This window comes from Oenanthe melanoleuca, chromosome 1A, assembly GCF_029582105.1.
Source record: "Oenanthe melanoleuca isolate GR-GAL-2019-014 chromosome 1A, OMel1.0, whole genome shotgun sequence".
NCBI lineage: Eukaryota > Metazoa > Chordata > Aves > Passeriformes > Muscicapidae > Oenanthe > Oenanthe melanoleuca.
In genome coordinates, this window is record NC_079334.1 from 16,545,265 (window position 1) to 16,570,275 (window position 25,011).

The 25,011-nt window shown below is 46.7% G+C and overlaps 1 protein-coding gene across 1 annotated transcript; it reads left to right on the forward strand.

Annotated features, from left to right (window-relative positions):
• The first annotated feature begins 185 nt into the window (after positions 1-185).
• On the forward strand, positions 186-18,044 carry SINHCAF (SIN3-HDAC complex associated factor). The gene is made up of 6 exons (XM_056482186.1): positions 186-267; positions 10,194-10,341; positions 12,016-12,115; positions 13,103-13,229; positions 14,541-14,691; positions 15,520-18,044. Exons 2-6 carry the CDS (start codon positions 10,214-10,216, stop codon positions 15,680-15,682), a joined length of 669 nt encoding a protein of 222 aa, XP_056338161.1. The 5' UTR covers positions 186-267; positions 10,194-10,213; the 3' UTR covers positions 15,683-18,044.
• Positions 18,045-25,011: the final 6,967 nt, after the last annotated feature.

Consider the following 25,011-nt stretch of genomic DNA (forward strand, 5'->3'; position numbering starts at 1 on the left):
CGGCCCCGCCCCTCCCGCGCTTCCCGCGCGGCCCTTTCTGCCTTAAAAGGACAATGGGGCGCGCGCAGCCGGTGGGGCCTGATTGAAGAGAACGGGAGCGTGGGAACGGCGCCTGCGCAGAGCGGCCGGGGGGCGGGCGCGGAGGGCGGGGCGTGGGGGGGCCGCGGGCTCGCGCGCCCGCCCGCGGCAGAGCGCGGGGAGCCGGGGAGCGCGCGCAGCGGCGGGAGCGCCGCGCTCCGCACGGGTGTTGGTGGGCGCAGCGCGGCGGTGAGTGTTGCCTTCCCCTTCTCCCGGGCGGCAGGGAACGGCGGGCTCCGACTGAGTTCTGCGGCTTCTTGTTTCTTGTTGTTCGGGGTTATTTTTTTGTTTTGTTCGCTCTTGGTGGATTTTTTTTTGGTGGGTGCTGGGGTTTATTGTTTTTTTCCAGCAGCCGGTGATTTTTGTTAATTCTGAATTACTCCCCGAAGCTTGTCCGCAGTTTCGCAGCGGCAAAAAGACTTTGCCGCTTTGAAACACTTTGACACGCTCCTGGCTTCTTGTGAGCGGCGTTTCCCCCGGCTTTTTCTTCGGTTAGTAGAGTTTTAAAGGATGTGCGAGCGGAGGGGAACGCCTCCCGCATTGTTACGGACCCATCCTTAGAACTCTGACTTCTGCCTCCCCCCACGCCCCCTATCCCAAAGTACGATTAAATCTCTACGTCTTTAGGAGAAAAGAGTAGCCAGGTCCCGATAATTTAACTACAAAAGCAGTCCCAAGATGCGGAGCGGGTTTGGAAAACCGGACTGCAGGGCGCCTTTTCCGGGCCGTGGCTGCCGTAGCTCGCCACGCGGGCGGCGTGGCCCCGCCGGTGCGGAGCGGGTGCTGCAGGTGCGGCCCCGGCGCGCACACCTGTAGCGCCCGCGCACAAGTTGGTGCCAACGGCGTGGCGGAGGGGAGGGGGACCCGCCGGTGCCCGCCATCCCTCCCTCCCTGTGTTTCACGTGGGGAGAGTGGGGCAGTTCTTATTGTTTCCAGTTGTCGTTAGTAACTGCGAGTGCGAGTCCGTGCACGCTGCAGAGGGGCAGAACATGCGGCCGCGGGCTGGTGGCACACGTGCTGTCGGTCACACAGGTCGCGGCGTGGGGCCTTCCCCGTCCTGCCCCCGGCCCGGTGCGCGGCGTTGCCGGCGTGGGGACGGTGCGGCGGGCGGCGATGGCGTCCTGCTGCTGCAGCAGCTCGGTGCCGGTGCGAGCGGCTCCCGTTCCTGCCGGCGCCAACAAGTTTTAACTCGGGGCTCCGGAGGGCTGCGCGGCGCGGGGCGGCCGGCGTGCCCCCGGCGCGGCACGTAGGCAGCGCCCGGCTGCAGGGAAAACAAAGGGCTCGCATGTGCTGCGGGCGGCGCGGCTCCCCGGCGCGCCGGGGGAAAGCGCTCGTCCGCGCCCGGCGGGGGCCCGGCCCCGGAGTGGCGGGTGGCAGTGGGGTGACACTTGTCGTGTGCGGGACGGTGTTTTTAAGGGGCTGCCTGCCGGTTTTGGAGGAGTTTGGAGGGGCAGTGAAACTTTGGATGCACACGCGGTCCGCACGGCGCTGCGCTGCGCGCACGGCGCTGGGACGGGCGGGCCCCGCCGGCCGCCCCGGGGCTGCCGGGGGTCCGGGGGTCTGTGCGCCCCCTCCGCGGCGTGCCCGCGTTGCCGGGCGGTCTGCGACGGCCCTTTGAAGTGAAACTGTTGCCATGTTTGAATTACGTCAGGCCCGAGCCATGAGGAACCGGCGCGGGGCGGGGGGAAGGACCGGGGGGCGACGGGGCACGGCGGTCACGGCGTCGGAGCGGGGGTCCGGGTGCTCGGCGGTGCGGCCGCGGCTCCATCCCCGCTTCCCGCCGCTCCCCCCGCGCCGGATGGGGTGGCCGCTCCGCGACCGCGTGGTGGGGCGGTGTTTGCAGCGCGGGGGCCGCCTCGCAGCGCCCACCTCCGCGCTCGGGGCTTTCCTCCCTGGCGCGCCGCCTTCCTTTTCCTGCGCTCCTCTAATTTATTTTTAATTTTACGCGTCTTTCGGCGAGTTGAGCGCTTGGCAGCCCCGCGCAGGGCGGGGGGGCTGCGGCCACCCGCGTGTGCGCTCCCGCGGCTCCACCTGACCGCCGGGGCCGCCCGAGAAAGTAGGTCGTGTGCCCCGGGGGGGTCTTTGTTCTCGGCGCCGCCGCCCGCCCGGCCTCGGCTCCGGCCGCCGGCGCTAACGGGGGAGCGGGGCCGTGCCCGGGGCCACGCGGTGCCCGGCGGGAGCGGCGCGACCGAGCTCTGCCTTTTCGGGCTTTTTTAAGCGCTGGTTTTTAGGGTTCGGCGGTTTTTTGTTTTGTTTCAAAGTTGCAGTCTTGCGCCAGGGAAGTTCTCCCCGTTGCGTTCTCACTTTGGTGAAATAAAAGTTGCCGTCTCCTCTCGTATCCCACTGTCCGGATGCGTGTAGCTGGAGGGATTTAAAGGGACCTGCCAAACCTGTTGTTTACTCGGGCTGTGCCCGCACGCAGCGAACAGGACTGAATCCCGCCTGCCCCGGAGCCCCCCCAGCGGCGCTTTCCTGGCGGGAACGGCCCCGGCTCATCCTACAAAGAGCCTTGTCCCCGACTGATGGCCCGTCCTTCTGACCTAAATTATTCAATGAGCATTACAATTGCAAAAACCTTGGGAGCTGCCCCCCGGCGCGGTGGCTGTGCAGGCAGCTGATGCAGGATGCTGCCCGCTCTGAACACGTGTCTGGGCTGGAGGCCGGGCCCTGCCGCCGTCCCCTCGTGGCTGGGGAGCGACAGGAGAGTGCCCAGCGTCCTGCGCTGAGCCCGCAACTGCAACAGCGCTGGTTGTGCCTGAGCACGACCCGCGATTCTCTTTTTTACTTGGAGTTCTAGTTTGGCGCTTAGGAAGGCAGCAGGCTGACAGCCGTGCCCACAAGCGTTTCACTCTTTGGACAAGGCAGTCGGTGAGGGTGATGGTTCCTCAGCACACTCCTTTACTGCTGTGTGCTTGCTTCCAAAGCTGAGGCTGTTCCTGGCAGCCGTGTGCAGGGTGTGTGCACCCCCTTCTCACCAGTCTGCTCGCAGGCAGATCCACTGTGTAGTTTACAGCTTTTTAAAATAAAAGATTGCACAAACTCTGCACCATAGGGACCGACAGTGAACTGGAAACCTTTCTGCTGATACCAGTGGATACTCAACTCCTTTGGGACACAGGCAGACTCTAGGTTTCTTGGGATCTGTGGTCCCTGGTAGAGAAGCAGCAAGTAACAAGTGGGGATTTTTGAACACACCCACAGGCATGCAGCATCCAGCTCCCACTGAAAGTAGGTGGGATTGAGTGCCAGAGCCTCTGGAAAAAATTCCTTCTCACTTCATTCTCTAAAAGGAGCTAATTGCCTATGTGTTCAGTTTTCCTTTAAGAAGTAACTATCACTGACTTCTTTGTAGAAGATGTTAAAAAGGCTAATAAATTCACAGAGGTTAAAAATAAAGTAAAAACTGATGGTTTGTCTCACTCAAGCCGAACAGCTAGCACAGAAAGAACTAACTGCTTTGCATTGATTCTTAACACCTGATGCCTTGTACCTCTTTCATAATGACATGAACTACATCCACAGGGTCCTACTTGACAATCAGCTTCATTCTTGCACCCCCTGTAGCACTTGCTTTTGAACACAAAGGGGAAACCAGCGAGCTGGGACTTGAAAATTGCCTGAGCAGGACTCCATTTCACAACTCAAGCCTTTGCATTTCTGTAGAATGTGCTCGGTCCAAAGTCCCAGTGACATGACCAGTAATACTGCTTAAGGACTTGGAAATAATGAACTCACTTCAGCTGTTCTGCCAAATAATTACTGCTCCTTCTGTTTTAATTGCCATCCAGGTATGTTATCCTCTTTAAAAACAACATGAAAGAACCCAGCCAAGAAACACAAACCAAAGTTCAGTGTCATGATCTCAAGTGGCTGTGATGGTTTTTCAGTAGCAGGTGCTCGGGTGCTTGCAGACAGCATCGTAACAGCTGTGGTGACTGCACTCAGATAAGCATCACAGACTGAACCCCAGCATGTTTGGGAACATCCCAGTTTTCCTTGCTGGGCTCATGCTCAGGCTTAGTGTGGTGTTAGTTATGCAACAGGAGTTTCAGGCAGGGAGAAGTCATCTTTCAAGATGGAATGTCTGCAGGTGGGACAGGTTTGGAATTTTTTTTCCCCTTATGCAAATCTTACTGATTATTGTTTTCATGCTTTGGCCTATCCCTTCTGGAGCTCTAACCACATGGCAGTTCAGAGGAACACCCACGTGGCATAGCCTTTCAGTTCTCTAGCTTAAATGAGATATGAGCTCCCTTCCCAGGGAAGATCCAACAGGTGAGTAGGCTTCTCTATGATTTGACTGCTTCTGGAAATGTATCTAGGAACAGCTTGTTCCAGCCAGGAAGCCATGGAGACTCAAACATGGGAAAGAAAGATTTTTGATACGTGCTTAGTAGTTGCTGCTAGGTGCACTGGCTGTGCTGAGATTTCTCTTCAGCACTGAGCACACAACAGTAGTTGTGGACATCTACCAGCAAAAGAGTGACTTACTTTGTCAGGGGAAAGATTCCTGAGGGTGTAGTTTTCACCATTTTCTGTTTTGCTCAGCTCATCAAGTGACAACTCCACTACATGCTGTGGCATTCAAATGTTCATGGGCTGTAATAGCCAAATACAGCTTTCCTCCAAGTAAAATTGTTTTGGGTAGAGAGAGGAAGGAAAGTAGAAGGAAAATCTGAGGATCTAGGGAACAAGAAGAGTGTACAGTATGCACAATTCCAAGGTTATGGTTGTTGGTTATTAGTACCTCTGTTTCAAACTATAGGGAGAGATGACAGTAAAAAAATATTTTTGCAGATACTGAAGTTGCATTTTCAGATGACTCCAATTAGATTGGTCTCTTAACATCCTTGGAGCATTCTGTCTTTGTGCATGTTCAGATGTTCTTTTTTTGAGGGATCCAATTTTAACTTCTCTTCCAAGGGTTTTTTGCAACAGCCTGTAAACTCAGGGGAGGTATGTTTATGTTGAGTCTCTGATACAGATCAGTTCCTCTGTTGATGTACAATTCTCTGTCTTACAGTTGATTTTCAGTAGAGGTATTGCAGTTTATTTCAGCAGAGGGACAGGCCCAAGAATTTATTGTGAGATGAGCAACTCTGTTTCTGGCGCCGTAGACAGCTCTGGAAGCATTTTTCATGTGTGCACATGTGCCTGGGTGTATGCTCTTGCAGATGTAAAAGTCAGAGCACCTATGTTCTTTCTATATTAAGGCATCTACTTTGTTCCCTTTAAAAGAAAAAGAAAGTATAATTTTGGCTCTTAGTTTCTTAGTTCCAATATAGGGATGACAATTGCAAGATTTTTACTGCCAGGAACCGGCTGCATCAACATATGTAGGATAGATGGTATTTTTCTTTACCCAGCTTTAGAGAGATTGTGCCAAGGCTGTTGTGTACACAGAAAGGTAAATCAAATCGTTGTGCTCCTCTCTGACAAAGGTGCTGTCAGTTCTGGGTTGCACAAAGGGCGAGTGATCCCCAGTCAGTGGAGAGATGGGAGGAAAGGAGGATACTAAGTGTTTGGACTGGCATGCCTCTGCTCTCCCATAACTCCAGGGAACATTTCTCTTTCAGCTTTGCAAGAAGTAGGTGAGCATGTTCTTTCCCACTGGTAATTGTGTTACAAAGGGAGACATGCCTGTCTTCTAGGAATTCCATCCTTTCTATTATAAAAGGTTTTCATTCTTCTTGGGTGATCAGAAAGAATGCAGAAGGAATCTGGAAAAGCAAATGAAAGTGGCTCAGCTTACTTTAAGATCTGAGAGTTCAGAAGTTCTTCCCTAACTTGAAAACTTAATGAGCATCTAAAGCAATGCCTCCTTTTAATTTAGATCATCAAATTAAATTTTGCAAAGAAAACTAAGCACCAAATTCTAGTCCTGACAGGTAACAAAAACGTGAAACCATTTTCACACACATGCTTTTTTGTACCAGCCTTTCACAAAGGTAATAAGCAGGGTGTGGGGATTTTTTTTATTTCCCACTACTTTTCTCTTCCTGACTTTACTGTTCTCTTTTGCAAGACAAGTTTCTGTTTTTGATGCTGCTTTTTCAGAAGTGAGAGGGCAGAAGAATGGAGAGAGAGCATTTTCCTGGTGTCTTTTCTGAGTCCATTCAAGTTGCTAAAGCAACAGAACTTGAGGGAGTAGTGACTTCTGCAAGAAGCTGAGGAGAGGAATACAGGGAAGGAGGAGGATCACTTTCCCCCTGGCTTGGGGGAATACTGCTTTCCAACTAGTGCAGATAAATCCTAATTCTGCAGAATGACAGATTACGCTCTGCTAAGATTTCTGATTCTTTTTTGGAGATCTGTCCCTTTCAATTCTGTGCAACTGCTGATGTATTTTAATAACATGCTTAAATTTGGTAAATAATAACAAAATTCAATAGGGTTAATAACATGCTTAGATTTGGCAGAATTATGTTGTGTAATGCTTTTTAACTTCTAAGCAAGTTACTTAGTTTCTACTTGCCATCTTTTTTATCTGTCCCAGATTTCACGTGGTTAAAGTTCCAGAGCTAAGATTCAGGTGTTAGGGCAGCTGGCATCCTAACTCCCTGGTTCTAATTTGAGATCTAAATTGCAGAGCTTTCAAGTTAAACCTGTTAAAAGGCACAGTCATATTTACTTCCAAGTCCATATTAGCTATTAAGCTCTCCAGCTGACAGAATATTTAGTGTGTAATGGTCAAATGGCAACTGTTTAGGATTAAATGTGTAACTGGACTGACGCCTTCCATTTATAACTGCACTTGGATGCAGTTGTCAGACAAATCTGTTTAACTTGTGGTTTTGCTACTAGGTCTTCCCCATTCAGGCATGATGTGTGGTAATACCATTGCTGACCATTCATCAAGTGGGAAACAGATGGCACTAGTTTCCTTTCTAGTGAAGGATGGTGTTGAAAGGCTGTTCCTGTGAGAATGGCAGCAATGATGCAAGCCAAAATATTTTCAGAATATATATGTTTTCCAGTCTTTGCCAGAATATTGATTGTAAAACATAATCTTATTCTACTGTGGTGTAAATACCAGCTGGTGACAGAGATCATCTTATCGCTATCTGGATTGCTGGAAGAAACCAGGTTAGAAAGTAAACTACATTTTTGGTAGTTGTTTCTTGCCATGTAGCAGTTGAGATTTTCTTGCTGCTTAAGTTTGGCAGCACTGATGAACTTTGTGTCTGCAATTAGTCTTTGACTTTCCAAAGAAAAGTACTAGACCACAGATTTAACATTGGATTAGCCAAACAACATCTAAAATTGCTGTTTGGAAGTCAGAAATTCCCGGGTGAGCATACTGTTGGATCTCCAGAGGCTTGTTGAGCAATGTCCTCAAGAGCATCTCTTGACGAGGCACGTCGGGTGCTAAGAAACTAAATACACAAAGTGTTTGCCTAGCTACTGGTTGTTTGTTTGCTTGACAGGTCAGGAGTGTTTTACCTGATTAGGCTGTGCATTCATTTGCTACACATCCAGCAGAGGCTGAGAATAGTTCTGAGTTTAACCATCCCTCGGTGAGCCCATTCAGCAGGTTACTACTTGGATACCTTCTTTTACTTGCTAGATCTGCTCCTGGCATTCAGGCCAATGCTATACTAATACAGGGAGCAGTGTATCTCCTAAAAAGCCTGCCACCATTTGGGATGACTTTGCTGGGTATTTGCACAAGTTAACCTCGGGAGAATATAGCCCTAGGTGAGCTCCTTGTGCTGTAAATGTGAAGAAAGGAATTCAGCACTTCAGGCCTTTGGAAAACAGCATGATCTGGGACAGGAGGGAAGGAAAGTCTTATCCGCTCCATCTCTCTCCTAGGCCTGGAGGATCTCCTTGGCACTTGGCTTGAGCAAGTTCCTTGCCATCAACAGGCTCTACAAGGTCAAGACAAGCATTATGGAGAGTTGAGACTTCCAAAATATTGGTGCAGCAGTAATTGCAAAGAGCCACAACCTCAGTGAGCACCAAATGGTCTTGTACATGCAAGACTGAAATGCAGACATTCATTCAGCTAGGAACGGGTTCCTTAATGAGTTTTGTGTCAGAGTATTAGCTAACAATATTGGATACAATTTTTACTTTTCTCTTGCTCTTGGAAACCTGGAAAACTGCTTGTTTATTTTGCTGTGCTCCTGTACTCTTGGTCTTCCCTGCTCAATGGAGATGGGGGGATGTATTTTCACCTCTGCCTAGGACTGTGGCTGGGCTGGGGTGGCTCCCTAGCTTTTGCTGGGGTCCTGCAGGAGTGCTCAGGATCTTTTCCTGTTGCACACCATCTCCCTGTCAGTCAGGTGAGTGCGACGCTGGGTATGGTCGTTTTGTGGAAGCATGTTTCTGACCTCACCTGAACCTGCCTTTCAAAATGTTTTATTGCCATAATGATGTGGCAAGTCCTGGCAGTGTAGACGAAAGATTTCAGATTATTCTCTGTAGCACTGGAGGGTAAAAGGATTACAGCCCTTGCCTTTCTGAAGGTGGAAGATTTGGGGACAGATGCTTATGCCACAAACGTTAACCAGTAACCTGAGCTGAGTTGCTGGGACTTGGTAGTACCTGGGATTGAGAAGTGACTGAGAGTTCCCCTTCACAACACTTACTTACCTCAGTGATGGAGCTGCTTCTCTCCTGTAAGTCCTTCCTGAGCTGCTGGGTCATTCAGTAGTTTTTTGCAGCTTCTTAATGAATTCAGCAACTTGGCCTTTGTTAAGGAAAGAGGGGGAAATATTGTCTTATTTGCATGGCTCCATCCAATTTTAATTTTTTTAAATCAGAAGTTCTCAGCAGTGGGAACCTATTCTCCTGGAGCTTCCTGCAGCCAGAGGTCTGTCCCCTCTCTGAGCAGCAGGGGTGGCTGCTTGCTCCTTGCAGCAGGTAGTGGAGGCAAACCTTGCACCAAGGTCTGTTCAAAAGAGAACACCTTGGAACAGTCCCTACCTGTGTTATGAGACAGATGCTGTGTGGCCTGTGAAGACTTGCTGTGCGTCCAGGCCCAGTGCCAGGAGAGCAGCAGCTTTGCTCAGTTGTTGGTTTGGGTTTTTGAAGGGCTGTGGGAACCCTGTTTGCTCTGACAGTGTCTCGTGCCCTGTCAGACTGAGCCTAACAGAAGTATGCACTGGGGAACAGCTAACTTAGGGGAGAACTGCTTTGGTGGGGGGGTCAGCATGTGTTAAAGGGGTCTTTGTCATGGTGACTGCAGTAACTACTTGAAAAGTTTCTGCCTGGAAAATGGCTCCACTGTGTGGTACCTGCTCTGATAGCAAACGCCAGCCTTGGTGTACTGGAAGGAACAGGCAGATCTCTGAGAGCAGAAGGGCATTCACGGCTTTCTGGGCTGGCACCAGGTGTGCAGGGCTGGTGGTTACAAAGCAGGAACTTCCCTGTAAGCGGAGTTCCATCCTTATTGGCAGGGGCTGTGTGGTAGCACATGTGAGATGTACCCCAGGGTCCTGCTCCCTGGCCCTTTCTTTCCTAGCTAGGTTTCCTTCCCATGGAGAGCAGGGTGGGGAGGGCAGGAGGCGTGTGCTGACATGGAGCCGGGATGCTCACCCTGAGAACCAGAAGTGCTGCCGGGTCCTGCAGTGCAGACAGGGCCATTGAGGGCTGGCTGGGACTCCACCCTGCTGCTTTTAGAGCAGCTTTTCAGGTATGTCTGCCCTACAGCCTGGGGGTATGACTGCAGCTCATTTGAAATGACTCCTACTCACTCCCAGCAGAGTTTGCCAGGGGTGTTTCCAACCAGCAGCGGTGGTGGTGATGAAGTAGTTGAGTGACCCAGAGTTCAGCTGCCAGCTCCTTTTCCATGGGCAGGCTCACACGGCCTGTCCTGCAGCCTGTTTTGCCACATGCACAGGACTTTCATTGGCCAGATTGGCTGCATTCACACATCTGGGTTGTGCTGTTGTAGATGTGCCCCTGGAGTAGATTTGTGCAGTAAATGAGCTTGCTACAGGTCCTGCTGGGTATTAATATTCCAGCTGTTAATTATGTAACTTTTTTTTTTTAACAACTGCATTCTAGGTGCATCTGTTCTTTTGAGGCAACCTATGCCCTAATCTAGCAGATTTTTCTTTCATTATCTAACAGTGATGATTAATACCAGTTTCTGTTTATTTTCACAGGGTACAGCTGGGAGGAAAAGATGTTTGGCTTTCACAAACCGAAGATGTACCGGAGTATAGAGGGCTGCTGTATTTGCAGAGCTAAGTCTTCCAGTTCTCGTTTCACTGACAGCAAACGTTATGAAAAGGATTTCCAGAATTGTTTTGGGTAAGATTCCCACATTAGTCAGCAGTTCTGGCATTGATCTCTAACCTGCAAACCTGATGTACTGTCCTCCTTGCTCTGAAAGCCTGGAAGGGTTTAGTCTGAAAGATTAGGTTAGTGGAGGGGAGTGGTGGGAAAGGTCTGCCTTCAGCTTCCTCACAGCTTTTCTGGGCAGACCAGGAGGGGCTGGATCCTCTGCTGCTGGGTATGATGCCATTTGGTTTTCAATCTGCTGTCACTGCCAGGGGAAAGCTGGTAATTCATAACAACAGAGGGTCAGGCTTGTGTCTCTCCCACCTCACAGCACGTGCAGGGATTTTAGATTTCTCTCAGACTGTGCATTTTTTGCTGGTTCCATAGAGGTGCAAATGCCTACATAAAAGAATGAGCTCTACGGATCCATGGGGGCTTTCTGTGGCTCTGAAGATTCAAGAATGTTAGATAAAGCTTAAGGAGTAAATATATAGCAGTTTAGGCAGAGTACCCGGTTACAAATATTGGTGTCTTTGTTCAAATAGGACATAGCAATGTATTATTAAAACTTCTCATTGGAAAACCATTCTCTTGGAAAGTGATTAGGTTTCCAGTTAGGTAATGTTACTTGAAAGCCTTGGTAAATAAAACTATGAATACTAGAGATTTCTTGTACCAGTTACTGTGATCTTTCTTTTTTTTTTTTTTTTTTAAATGCTTTTGAAAAGCTTTGAAATCTTGTATAAAATTCACAGATTTTCCCCACTTTTTCTAGAAACACTCGTTTCATGCAGTGAACTTTAGAGTGCTTGCTATTTACCTTGGATTTCTGTACATAAGTCTGGTGGTGACAGTTTTCCTTATCGTATTTCTTAACTACTGTCCTTGGCAGTCAAAGGCTGTGTGCAGATCTGTTGCCTTGTTTTTTTTTTTTGGTGGTTGTTGTTTTTAACTGCAGTAAAGCAGCTTGCACTTTACCAGGACCTTTGTTTTTGTGCTATCTGAAATATGTTTGCCAAGGTAAAAATGCAGACTAAACACTGGGCAAATAGTCATTTTCTCAGCCTGCCTCAGAAGTATGTAAATGATCCAAAGTTTTCTTATTTAAATAGCTGAAAAATTCTATAGTGTTTCCCTGTTATATTTATTTTAGCATGGATTAGCAGTAGAGATGATTCCTGAAGAAAGCTTTTTAGAGGCAGCAAGTATTGCTGTCATTCCAGTGACTGCTGTTTCTGAAACCTTATCCTGTGCTCATGTGGGAGTGTGTTAGGTGATGTTTGTTACTCATCCTTGAAGTTCTGTGAGAAAGTTAAGACCTGAGTAAGCTTTTGATGTTTGTTCCCAAGTGTATGTTTGAATAACATGATTATTCCTCCTGCTCCAAACTAACCAATCCACTGCAATTTTGTCTTTGTTTCGAGGGAAAAAAATTTCCAAAACCTGCAGGCGATAGGACTGTTGTTTTCAGTGACCCTCTGGAGGCAGATTGTGACACCTTTTATTTCTGTGTGGAAGAGTGCTTTCTCAAAGTGAGACCTGATCTTTAAATGGCACTGTTTGAGCATCCCAGAGGAATTGTAATGCCAGAAACACAGAATTTCAGAGCCTTTCTTATTCATCAATTTTTATACTTCTTGCTGTTACCAAATGGAGGTGTGCTTCTATTGACTGTTAAGTGACCTTTGCTTCTGTTTTCACCAGGCTCCATGAGGCTCGCTCGGGAGATATTTGCAATGCCTGTGTTCTTTTGGTGAAAAGATGGAAAAAATTACCAGCAGGATCCAAAAAAAACTGGAATCACGTTAGTAATTTATTTCTCTTCTGCCCCAAAACTAACTCTTTCTAGGAAGGGGAGGTTCTGGCAGGGGTTTGGGGTTTGCTCTTCCGCCCACTCTCTCTCTTCCCACCCTCAGCATCTCTAAATCCTTCCTTGGGTATTTACTACTGTGTGGCTCCTATCTGCTTATGTGCAGATGGTGATTATACTAGGCTGTGACTGACTTACCTTGTAATTCCTTGTTTTCACAAGCTCATGCATTTGTCCAGAAGTGTCTTACGACATTAAAAAAAAAAACAAAACCAAAAAATAAAACAAAAATAATAATAAGAAAACCCCAAAAACATTTCAAGTTGGGCCTTTATTGAAAATCCATTGCCTTTTTTTTTTTTTTTCCTCAGAAAAGTGACTTGCTGAAACAACACATAAATCAATCTCATTTAATCAGATAATTACAATGACTAATATCTTGCAGCTATTTTCACTCATATATTCTGTTTTGATATGTCTAATTCAATTCAGGCCTAGGGCCGGGAGGATGATCAGGATTCTTTGTGTATATAATAATCTTTATCCAGGATGCCTTGATGGTAGTGGGATCTAGAACTATGGTTATTACTGCCACTAGCTTTACTCAAAAGTTAAATTTATGATTAAAAAAACCCCAAAAAACTCCAGGGCAAATGCTTGGCAGACACCCTTGACTGGACCTGTATTAGCTTAAACAATTATTTGGTTCTAAACTGAATGTGTCAAAAACGGGAAGTTGACAAAAGTTGAACCAAGTGTGCTTTCTAAACTAGTGTTCTGCATTTTCCTGCAGTCTCAGCCTCTTGCAGAGGCTGAGATTTAGTCAGATTTAAATGAAATGTAAGTGTCAGTGCACAGAACTGCCTGGGATTAATTAAGGGGGTTTTGTGCACCTTCAGCTAAGTCTGTACCTCTGTCTTGGCTGGGGCAATATCTGGCCATGATGCACAAGTATTCAGACATGCTTTTTCTCTGTTCTAGGTGGTGGATGCCAGGGCTGGACCCAGCCTTAAAACAACATTGAAACCAAAGAAAATGAAAGCTCTGTCTGGAAGCAGAATAAAGAGCAATCAAATCAGCAAACTGCAAAAGGAATTCAAGCGGCACAGTAAGTGGATCCAAAGAGATTTTGGCGATAAACCAGCCTCCCCCAGCACAGCTCACTGTTAACTGGCCAAGCTGAATCACCCTCTGGATTCGGCATGCACTCACACATTGAGCTCTCCCTGTTTTCACAATCTCTCACCTCTGAGAACTTGGGGAGGATGTGGAATGAGAAGGAAGAGCTTGTATGAGTGGGCTGCAAGACAGAGGTGGGGAAGTGACAAGAGGGCATGGGAAGCCTGGCTTGAAAGTGCAGGCAGTCGTAGCTTATGTCCCACACTTAAATGACACATCCTTAGAAAGAACATTCTGGGTAAAGATCTCATTGAAACAGAAGTGGGGAGAGGCTTCTCCCTGCTTTCTGTAAGGTGCTATAGCTGCTTTCAGCTCCCTTTCCCCAAAAAAATCACAGTCTTTTTCTTCCATAGGTACTTTTTAACATAGATTTACCCCCACCCCCCCTTGAATTGCTACGGTGTTTCCTTATACCTCCCTCTGCCAGTGTCAGTGATTTCTTTCCTGGAGTTCTCCAAACAGATTTGGATTCATAGCTTTCCAACAAAACCATCTGCCAGTTATGCTATAAATGTGTGTCAGTACTTAAGGCTTTTCTTCTAAAGCAAACCTTCCAGCTTCTTAAGTGTTGCTGGCTTAGTCTCTCACTTACCTTGCCTACTCAGAAGGAGAAGTCTCCAAAGAATCAGTAAAGGCCCTGGCCCAGTGAGCTTTTATCTCCTCATTCAAGGCTAGTTAATCGAGTTGTGTTACTGTAGCTGTTAGAGAGAACAGCTGAAAGGTGGGAGAGTAGACACTGTTAAGGTGTGTGCACTGAGTCTGTAGTTCTGTAGTCTGTTGATCCAGCAAAATCTCAGTACTACCCAACACATAATGAGGATATAGATATAGAATGCACTGTTGGGAAGAGCTTTGCAGCACTTCACCTGAGAGGGTGAGTAATAAAATGTACAGTGAGAGAGAGAAATTCTGGAGCGCAGATCTCCGCTGTCTTGAGGGATCTCCCAGGGATTTCAGAGAGTGGTCTGTGTGGGTTATGGTTAAGAGCCAGAAACTGAACCCTGATCCTGAACCTCTTTCCAATCCCTACAAGGACTCCCTCCACTTTGGAAGTGTGTTTCACAAATCCTGACACTCTGTATTGAAACAGGCAGGAGCAAGTGAAATAAACGGGTTGTTGTTGCTAGGTTTTTCTTGTTAATTAAAACATGTCTGTGTCTCTGTTCCCAATCCACAAGTCAGGAAGGGAGGGTAAGCTATTGGATGCATGTCCTCATCCTTGCATTTCTTTGCCCTGCAGATTCTGATGCCCACAGCACGACCTCGAGTGCCTCCCCAGCTCAGTCTCCCTGTTACAGCAACCAATCGGACGATGGCTCTGACACAGAGCTGAGTGCTGGGGCCAGCAGAACACCAGTGTTCTCCTTCCTAGATCTCACTTACTGGAAAAGGTAAAAAGCAGCAGAACATGCCCTCTGTGCAGGCAGCAAGCTCGCTTGGCATACATGCTGCTTGATTCTGCCTTTTCATCTTATAATAATATAGGATATAATTTAAGTCACAGAGCATTATACAACACCTGTCTGTCCGTGCTTGGAAAGAAATGCCTTTTATTTAAGACATTTTCCCCTATCTCCCTAAGCACTATAACAGTTACTGGGAAATATTTTTTTCTGGTTTTGGGAATAGCAGATCATATTCCTGTCTGTCATTATCTCTTCTGAAAACTATGCCCGGTAGATATGTGTTGCTACAAACAAGAGTGCTCTCAGCTTGATTTTGTTGACCTGTGGTGGTAGTCATTTGGAAAAAAAATAATAAAGACCTGGAATGGGAGGAAAACCACAAGGTTTTCTGGGAGCTGACAGGCTTGTTATCTTTTATTGCATGTTGTGACACAGTAATCCCTTGTTTAGCTAATTGCTCAATTGAAATTTTTGTGACTTTGCTGCCTCCTCTCAAATAATATTTGCAAGTGCATTGTAGCCAAGGTTAGCTCAGCCCAGATGGTTGTGTCTGAAACTTCTCCGGAAAGCAAAGCGGGAGGCTTGGTTTTGTATATTTTAGTTTTTATATGTTTGGGTTTTTTCTGTGGTTTTTTTTGGGGGGGTTTTGGTTTTTTTTTCCCAAAGATCTGTTGTGGATTTAGACACAGGGTTGTTTTCTGCTCATGAGAAGTCTTTTTGCCCCTGGCCTCAGTAAAGTGGTGTCTCAGGCCAGACTTACTTTTTGCATGAATTCTGTGTATTCTAAAGACGAAGTATCTGTCTCTCTTCCAGGCAAAAGGTCTGCTGTGGAATTATTTACAAAGGGCGTTTTGGAGAAGTCCTCATAGACACTCATCTCTTCAAACCTTGTTGTAGCAATAAAAAGTCTGCCACTGAAAAGCCAGAACAAGAAGGACCCCAATCTCCAGCAATCTCCACTCAAGAGGAGTGGTGACTTCCTTGGGTAGCTGCAGAAGGTTATACAGATTCTCTTATTCTCTGGAAAAATACTAGAAAAGTGACTGTTCACTTTGGACACCTGCTATGCTGCCAAAAGACTATTCCCTAGAACTGTTTTGGGTTTTACTGCTACAATTCCACAAACTCAGAAGCCAGTTTGTATCCTTTCAGAAAGACTGTACATAATATTTAAGATGCTATGGAACACTTGGTAAAGCTGAATGCTGCTGCAAGGTTGTCTAATTTTTCCCCACTCACTTCTCAAGTGAATATGAGGATGGGGTTTGTATATTAAAGTATATGTAGTTCATGTTTCTCTATTGAAAGGAGCAGTGGTTGTAAGGCTTTTGTTGTTGTTTTTATCTTTCTTTAAAAGTTGGTTGGCAAATTTCCTAAATTCCCAAGAAAATATTTCATCCTTAGACATGTATGAGTCAATAAGATTAACTAATACATAGAAATGTTATAAGTCACCTCTCTAGTTATATAAATATATATTTTTTAAGGTGTGGCAATTTCACCCTATACTACTGACAACAAAGACACATATTTCATCCCTCCCATGTGACACAGACTGGTAATCTGCAGACATCTCTACTTCAAGTGGTAGCTATCTGAGAAGGCCTCCAGCACAAAAGTGCTCTTGAGAAGGGGTGGGAGAGCTCTCCACCTTAGCTAAAGATTGATTTGCCTAAGAACTGAACACAGAAAAATGGGAGGTTATTTTATTTTAAGCCAGCAGCAGCCACCCTGGGTTTGGTGTAGTAACTGGTGTTTGGAGACGGACCAAGAAACATCTTAATGCCCAAGTCATGTGTAGATGACAGCCAAAACTGAGTAACTGCTCTCTGTTGGTCTAGTGCAGTTGAAATGTGACCACAAACAAGACTCCTCCTGGTTTTGGACCTGACAAAGAACCAAACCCCTTGCTAAGCAAATCGGGCTCCGGTCCAGGGACATAATCTGGTTGCAGCCTGGGGTCTAAATTCACAATAACTGTTTTGAAACCTTCCCCTGCAGTGCTTCTCTGTGTTTGGGTTTTGCAGGGTTTTTTTTCCCCATTTGTTTGTTTAAGCAACTGCTAGATCAACGCTTTTGTGAATACTGAATCTGAAAAGTTCTGCTAAGAATGGTGTTGTGCTGTATCAAGGCAGCAGCTCTGTTTGCATATGCAATCAAAGGATAATACTTTCTACACAGATTCGCAGACAAGCTCATGTGCAAATTGTTGTGACACGCCTTCAAACTCTGCTTTGCCTGTAGGGTGGAAGCAGCCTCTTGGAAGTTATGCTGCAGTTTGAGCTCCCAGTTGCTTCACGTTCCTTTTATGAAGGTTTTACTTGTATGAGTTGGGAATTCTGCTTTTTGTTTGGTTGGTTTTAGGGGGAAGGAGGTTTTTTTTTTTTTTTTTTTTTTTTTAACTATTACTCTTTTGGGATATCTTACAATGGATTGCTACATGGTGTGATTCTTGGGGTGTCCTGTGTAGGGCCAGGAGTTGGAGTTAATCCTGATGGATCCCTTCAACTCAGCGTATTCTATGATTCTAAGCTTTCCTTTTTTGTGAGCCATTGGCATAATACTGCGGTGGGTAGGGTTTAGGACTGGATGTCCACGTAGTCTCGGTTCTTGAAACAGGAATACTTAGCAAATGAAAATATAGATGGGGTAAGATATGCAGATTTTAAGAGGAGCTTCTACCCTCAAAGCTTTTTTTTTTCTTTCTTTTTTCCTCTCCTGTTGGGTCAGCCAACCTCTGGAGAGAAAGAAAATCAGGGGAAACAGGGCTTTGACTTATCACAGCCTTACAGCTTAGAGCTTTCCTTGGACTCATTTTGCTTTTCCTAAACTCTGAGGTTCTTAAGAGAGGACAATATTGTTTACCTTGCTTTTATTCTCAACCAAATAATTCAGGTTGGAAAATACTTAAGCCCATTGAGTCCAATAGATACTTGATTGTATAAAGGCATAACTAGGTTGGTCGTGTCTACTAAGGGCTTGAGCAAGAGTCCTCACTGTGTTTGCAGACACCTATTTCATGTGAATTTGTGTTTTCAGCATCAGCAATTCTGTACACCAAGAAGGCTGCAGTGTTGGTGGTAGGACATGCTCTGATATGGATCATCTCTTCTGTATTTATTTATTTATTGCTAGATTTCAACCACCAACTGCTTCCCCTACTCCCTCCCACCTCTTCCATTCCCAGTAGTAAAGCAAAATGAGTAGTCATGCACTTTGTATTAATGTATTAGAAATCTATGGAACCTGTTTTGTACTTTTATACTGTTCAGACACTTGTAATCCAAACTTTGTTTTTACTAGGTTAATGAATAAATTTAGACTTATTTAGAAAATAAGCAACTTCTTCTGTATTTATTTCAGCTCTGTTCTTCTGTTAATTAGATTTAATGTTGGTCCCAGTCCAGGCAACCCATATTTCTATTTGAACAAGACCAAGCCTTTTTTTGAGGAGGGGAAGTGAGGTAATTCCCTTCCTATTTAATTTGGAAAGAAGAGCAGAGCAAGGGAAGGAGGTGGTGTTTGTTATGACAGACAGCTGTCTCAGGGCAGAATCACAGAGCTTTCCCCTGGCACTGCATGTGTTTCAGGCTTTCCTTCACTGGGAATGGGTGGTGCTGGCATTCTGTGTTCCCAGGGGGCTTGCTCTCTAGCTCACCAGCATTCATCAAAGGCCAGTATTGAAGGGTTGGTGCTGACAGCATTTGGAAACATCCCTGTCTAGACCCAGAGGAGTTGGTGGGAGAGACTCGTGCTCCTCTGTTGGAGCTGGAGCCTGGTGTGTTCCTTCCCACGGCAGGCACAGGCAGCTGGATGAGCTCCAGCAGACTGGTGGGAGCAAGGTCTCTGGTAGGAGCTGTCAGTGAGCAACTGAGTTTAGAAGATAATGGGGAAAACATTGCAACCTTAAGCATGATGGTGTGTTGCAAGAGGCTATTTTAGACTTTGGTGGTTATGCTGATTTATTCCTGCTGATGTCCTGGCTGTTTTCTTACAAATTGAGCACGATGATATTCAGAGATACATGTAGAAATCATTTCAGAAAACTCTGCATAGACTGCCAGATTGTAGTACAATAAGTAGTACAAGTTTTGACGTATTTGCATTATGTGCTGAAGATGCCTAAACATACCTTGGACATAATTCAGTTCACCTAAAATATAAAGTGTATGTAAAGTCACTGAAGAGAAGCAGATGCAGCAAAAGGTGGTTTAAAGCAGGGAATCTACTGTAACCCATTATTTGGAACTTTCCACCCTGTTTCAAACAATTAGTTCCTTTTCTCACTCTCTTAGACTGCTGTTGCACACCAGTGAGTACAGCTGCTGTCAGGGTAACCTCTGGGTGCTGAGGACATCTGTGTCGATGGATAGAGGGCTTTGTGGGGCAGAAAACCCCTTCAGAAAAATGGGAAACAAAATCTGGAAGCAATATCCTGGGAGTAAAGCCCTCTTGTGCTTCACCTGGGTCAGCTGTTGCAATGTCAAGTGTGTCATCTTCTAAAATACCTCACAGTGCATGCATTATAAAGTAGTTTTACAGAGGATTGTATTGAAAGATGACAAAAAGACAAGAAGATATTTTGTTGTGGGTCACCAGTGGACGGAGCAGATCCATGATTTCCAAAGCCTGAGCTGGGCATCCAGTGCTGCTGCTGGAGCATGCAATGACAAATTCTGTTTGCATTTTTGTGGTGCTGCATGAAGAGTAATTTTATTCTGATTTGTACACTTTGAAGTCTCTGTGACTTCTACAACCTGAGACAATTGAACCTGAGACATGCTTTTTGAGCAGATGACTGGGTCCCATCCAGTCCCAGTGACCAAAGTTACAGCTCTTCTGAAGAAATATAAAAACTTCAATATAAAGTAAGAAAAAAGGAAACTCCTCCTAAATGGTTCTTGTATCACTTAATGCAATTTTTAGATTGTCCAGATCAGGGGTAAAAGCAGTCTGATGTGTTCTGCTGACCAGGTCCTGCAAGTGTCAACATCAGAGATACATCTAACTCCTTTTTGGCTATAGTTTTCTCTCTCCTTGCCCTGGACATGTGTCCATGAGGACGAAAGGGAGCACATGTCCAGCTTCTGTGCAGCTCCCCATTCTCAGACACTGGAACTGGCACTAGGGAAATGCTGCTGGCTTCCTCCATAGAAACAGTAAAGGAGCACAAAACCAGTGCTCCTTATCAAGATAACTGTGTGTAGGGTTTTTGAAGCTGTTGCGGAGCTATTTGGTCATGATGAGCTAACTCAGCCTTTTCAGGGACCTCCGTTTTGTGAGGCATTTCTACTGGAAATTCCATGTTTGTGTTGCCCTGCAGCAGCTTTGAACTCCATTAACAGAGAACAGGTAAATTAATAGTTATGTACCTATAGAGAAGTTACAGGTTCTGGGAGAAAAGAAAGTTACACAGAACTCTTCTGTACTCCAAATCCTGAATGTGCTTGAAATGAATGTGACACTAACATTTCACGCCATCTATCATTGTGAATTTAAGTTTTGTACTTCTTTTATATTTTTTAATGAGACTTATTTGGAGAATATTTTCTACTGCATTTGAGAGAGAGTTATCACTACAGGAGTGTGGGGTATCTCATTGCCATTGCCTCTGGCCCAGCAGAAGAGTGACTGGAAAGGGGCAGACTGCCCAGGAATCCTAACTCTCAGTGTTGGGCATGGGAAGGGACTGCCCGTGATCCTGCTCGGCCTTGGCCCTCGCTGTTGATGTCTCATCAACACAGACATGGTTTCATGTCTCAACTGCGAACTTGGCCCCGCATCCCTGCAGAAGCCAGAGGATGGGAGAGCGCTGGAAATGGACTGGGAAACACGCCATAGCTGAGACTCCTTGGAAAGGTATAGGGGAATCGGGCATTGGAGGGCTGCAAAAAAGGGTGGCACCGGTGGTTCTTGCTGCCGACCTCTACAGCACGGCCTGCCGATACGAGGGAGCCCACGGACGTTTATGAGGAGTTTGGGAAGCTCCGGTCCCCGCGGGAGCCATCGGTGCCGCGGGGCGGCCGCTCCCGGGGCCGCCAGGTGGCGCCGGCCCGGCCCGGGAATGGGCCACACGGTCCGGTCCGGTCCGGCTGCAGTGACAGCGTCCTGGGCATTGCCGTCTGCAGGGACAGCGCCCTGGGCATTGCCGGCTGCAGGGACAGCGCCCTGGGCATTGCCGGCTGCAGGGACAGGGCCCTGGGCATTGCCGGCTGCAGGGACAGAGCCCTGGGCATTGCCGGCTGCAGGGACAGGGCCCTGGGCATTGCCGGCTGCAGGGACAGAGCCCTGGGCATTGCCGGCTGCAGGGACAGAGCCCTGGGCATTGCCGGCTGCAGGGACAGCGTCCTGGCAGGAAACTGGGGCTTTAATTGCCCTAATCTCATGTCGGCAAACAGGTATTGGACACAAAAAAAAAAAAAAAAAAAAAAATTTACCTGGGCAAACACAAATAATACCAGAAGATCATGATTGTCAGCTTCTGTAAATTAGTATCATTGTCTCCTCCAAGCCAGGTGGCATCAGATTTGGCCCGGTAAAAGTAGTTGGCGCCTGTAAGAGAGGTGTAAGGAACTGCTGCCAGCAGGATCCCTTAGCAGGGAGAGCAGCTCGGTGGATGAGGCACATGTCTCTGTGCTCTCATCGCTGCTGGAGCGTGGTGTGATGATGGGAGAGCCACAGCTACAGGCACAGTGATCCTGGCCCGGGTACTGCTGTTCTGAGGATGTGGCTGCCCTGCGAGGTTCTGAGAGCAGCTCTCCTCCTGGCTGCTCTCCAGAGCAAAGGCAGTGCACGGGCCCAGCACTGCTGCAGGCTGGGACATGTGGCACTTTCTTAGAAGCTGGGCTAGAGATACAATTCCTGGGAACAGACCTGGCAGCAGGGAAGTAACTGTGCAACATGTTATGGAGCATGATGTCCTGGTGATTGGCAGTGCTGCACCTCTCAAATATTTCATCTTCTGACATCTAGGAAGTAACTGCTTCCTGATGGCTCTGCCAGATCAAGGGGCTGGATTCTGGGTGTTTGCCTCTAAGTGATGATCTCTGAGCTCCCCTTCTGCCTGAAACATGAATCCCAAGGACTGCAACCTCTTCCCCACCACCTGTGACTATCAGAGAAATAGATCTTATATCCACCTACAGTCTTTTTTTCAATTCTGCTTTAGGGAGAGCACACATCAGGTCACAAATCAGTAGGTGGGCTTTGCTGCTACACTGAGAGGCTCTGGCATTTTACGTTGCCCCATAGCTGCTGGTATACCTTCTGTGATTTTTATCTTCAAGAAATGGAAGTGCAGGACAGAGGCTCACATGGCATGTATAACTTGCAGAGCACAGTAAGTATCAAGGGTTAAATCCTGCTCAAAGATGCAGGCCACTGCAATTGAGTCAAAATGTCCTGTTCTTTCATCTGAGAACAGGTGCAAATTAAATGGCTGTGAAATTTACAGCTGATTCCCAGACACTACGTAACCAGAATCAACAACTTCTGTTCCACTCCACTGAGATTTTACATCCATGTGCTCCTGCTGCTCATTAACATTGCCTTAATTAGGCCATAGCCTTCCACAGCAGTCTGCTACTGCAGCAGGGTTCTGATCTAGTGGAAGGAAGCCTTCCACCTGCTTGAGAAACCTCACTCAGTAATTGGGAAAATGCAGTGGATTGAATCCAGGTGAAGCATCACAGCTCAGTTACTAATGGCTCCTCAAAAGGATTGCTTTCATGACAAGCCACCTTGTGAGGAATTGGAGAGCAAACCACAGTCTTTGCAGAGCCCTTTACGGAAAGGCTGCCACCTGGTAACAGTGCCACTGGGAGAGTTCCCAAGGATCTAATTAGATCCCTGCAAATTATTAACAGTGAATGCAGCCTTTTTATGTCTGATTTACCAAAAAGCCCAACCCTTTCAGGGAATCACTGGGTTGGAAGAGACCTTCAATATCATCAAGTCTAACCCCTGCCCTAACACCTCAACTAGACCATGGCACCAAGTGCCACATCCAAACGTTTTTTAAACACATCCAGAGATGATGACTCCACCACCTCCCCGGGCAGACAATTCCCCGGGGCTCAGGGGACTCTGTGCCAAAGAGCCCTGCTGGGGGCCTTGGCAGGAGCTGCAGTGTGGTGTGTGACAGGGTACACCTGCAAAGGGATGCTCCATGTGCACAAACCAACGTGCCTGGGGTACAGCAGTGCCATGTGTGCCCTGGTGCCACACAGCCAGTCCATGGGCTCCTGCTGACACAGCCATAGGGACAGAAATGCTGGGGGAGAAAACAAGATAGGCATTGTTCTTGAAGCTGCTGTGATATAGAGACTGCTGCAGTTATCTTATGTCCTGAAGGGGCATCAGATTTATTGTGGCCCTTTATGTCTCACTGAAATAAAGCAGGAAAATAGGAACCTGTTTACTTTCTTTTCTTGTTACAGAACTTTTAGAATTTCAAAACAGTCATGATCAGAGGTCAAAGTACCCTAGAAGGAAAAACTGAGTAAAATAAGATAACCCTCGGCTAATGTCCGCGGCCCCGTGAAGGGCGCTGTGTGCTGCCATGGGAAGCTGCGGAAGCCTCTGGAGCAGCCCGGGGACAGCGAGGGGCTCGGATCCGCTGCTGGAGCAGCCCGGGGACAGCGAGGGGCTCGGATCCGCTGCTGGAGCAGCCCGGGGACAGCGAGGGGCTCGGATCCGCTGCTGGAGCAGCCCGGGGACAGCGAGGGGCTCGGGTCCGCTGCTGGAGCAGCCCGGGGACAGCGAGGGGCTCGGATCCGCTGCTGGAGCAGCCCGGGGACAGCGAGGGAGAAATCCGCAGCCTCCCACCTTGCAGGCGAAAACAGAAAGGAAGCTGAAACTAATTTAAAAACTGATTTAAGATCCATGCAGGAAAGTGTAGTGCAGAGCTTCGTAGGCTTAGAAAAAGTTATGGAGGAGAAATTTTTGCCGTGTGGTTTGGAAGGTGATTCTGGCGCTGGGACGCATAGTGAGATTTGATTTTGATTTTCTAACACAAAAATCTCAGGAGAGTCGTGCCATCTCCTTTCGCATTCGTGCTTTGCTATTTCCTACATCTCTTGAATTAGGTTAAAAGCAGCAATGTCTGTGAGCTATGAACCATGAGGTGGATATCTCCCGATTTTCTAATGTGGAGATGATACACCTATGAGCTGGGCCAAAGTAAAAGCGCAGTGTTTGTCTAAGGGATTGTGCTTTCTGCCTGCCTGTGGCTGCAGGGAACCCACTCTAACCCAGGATGGGTGCCCTCACAGCTCTATGTTCTGTAATGAGTATGGAAATGCTACAAATTATTGCCTGTCTCCTTGTTTAGAGGAATTAGGTCAGTTACTGCCGAGTTATTGGCTAAACCTAGTGAGTAAACAGGACAAACATTATGCTGTCAGGTCTGCTTTTGTCTCAACAAAAATAGTGAAAACTGCATCTTTTTGTTTCAGTCTTTCCTCTCATTTATAGTGTAGGAGGAGTGTAAATGATATGTGTATGTGCATTAGATGGGGGTTTACCCAGACTCCTCGATATCTTTATAAAGTTGTCCCTTCCCCTTGGAATTTCCACCTAATTTCAATTTTCTTTAAACTTCAGGTTTTCTAAAAGCTTGTTCATTAAAAAAAACAAAAAAAACAAAACAACAACAACAAAAAAACAAAAACAAAACAAAAAAAAAACACAACAAAACAAAATAAAACAAACAAAAAAAAAACCCAACCCACAAACAAAGAAACAAAGAACCCAACCCAAACCAAAATACCCCACCAAAGCCAGACAACAAAACCAACATACAAATCAAATGTAGATATTAGCTGACCACTACTGCTGGTTTTCACCTTTATAAGTACAGTAGCTGTTGTGAGCAAACACTGAGCAGCACAAAGGAAAATGAGATTTCTGTTTTCAGGGCTTTCTGTCGTCTCTTGTAAACTGTAAATTTCAATTTTCAAATTAGTTGAAAACTTATGTCCAACAGAATAACTACATTTGGCTTTAAAAAAACCCCACTCATTCATCATTGCTTCTACCTGCCTTAGTGTCTAGATAGCAATAAAAATAACAAATTATTCAGTCTTCAGTACATTCATTTAATAATTACAATCATTCACTGGGCTAAAAGGATTCAAAGGAAATTAAACGTGCAAGTAACAAGCCTCATGACTATGCAACAAAGTGTGAAATTTTCAAATCATGGTTTTAAAGCATGTGTATGAGTTCACTGTTCTCTATTATCTGTTTAGAAATCACTGCCACAACTCTCTTATTAATGTATGAGGTAGAAGCCAAATGTAGAAT

What these genes read in the sequence shown, in the direction of transcription:
- SINHCAF (XM_056482186.1), top strand. Translation starts at nt 10,214, where the DNA reads ATGTTTGGCTTTCACAAACCGAAGATGTACCGGAGTATAGAGGGCTGC. An exon ending in AAAGGAATTCAAGCGGCACA is followed by an intron (nt 13,230 to 14,540) that starts GTAAGTGGATCC and finishes TTTGCCCTGCAG; the next exon opens with ATTCTGATGCCCACAGCACG. An exon ending in GATCTCACTTACTGGAAAAG is followed by an intron (nt 14,692 to 15,519) that starts GTAAAAAGCAGC and finishes TCTCTCTTCCAG; the next exon opens with GCAAAAGGTCTGCTGTGGAA.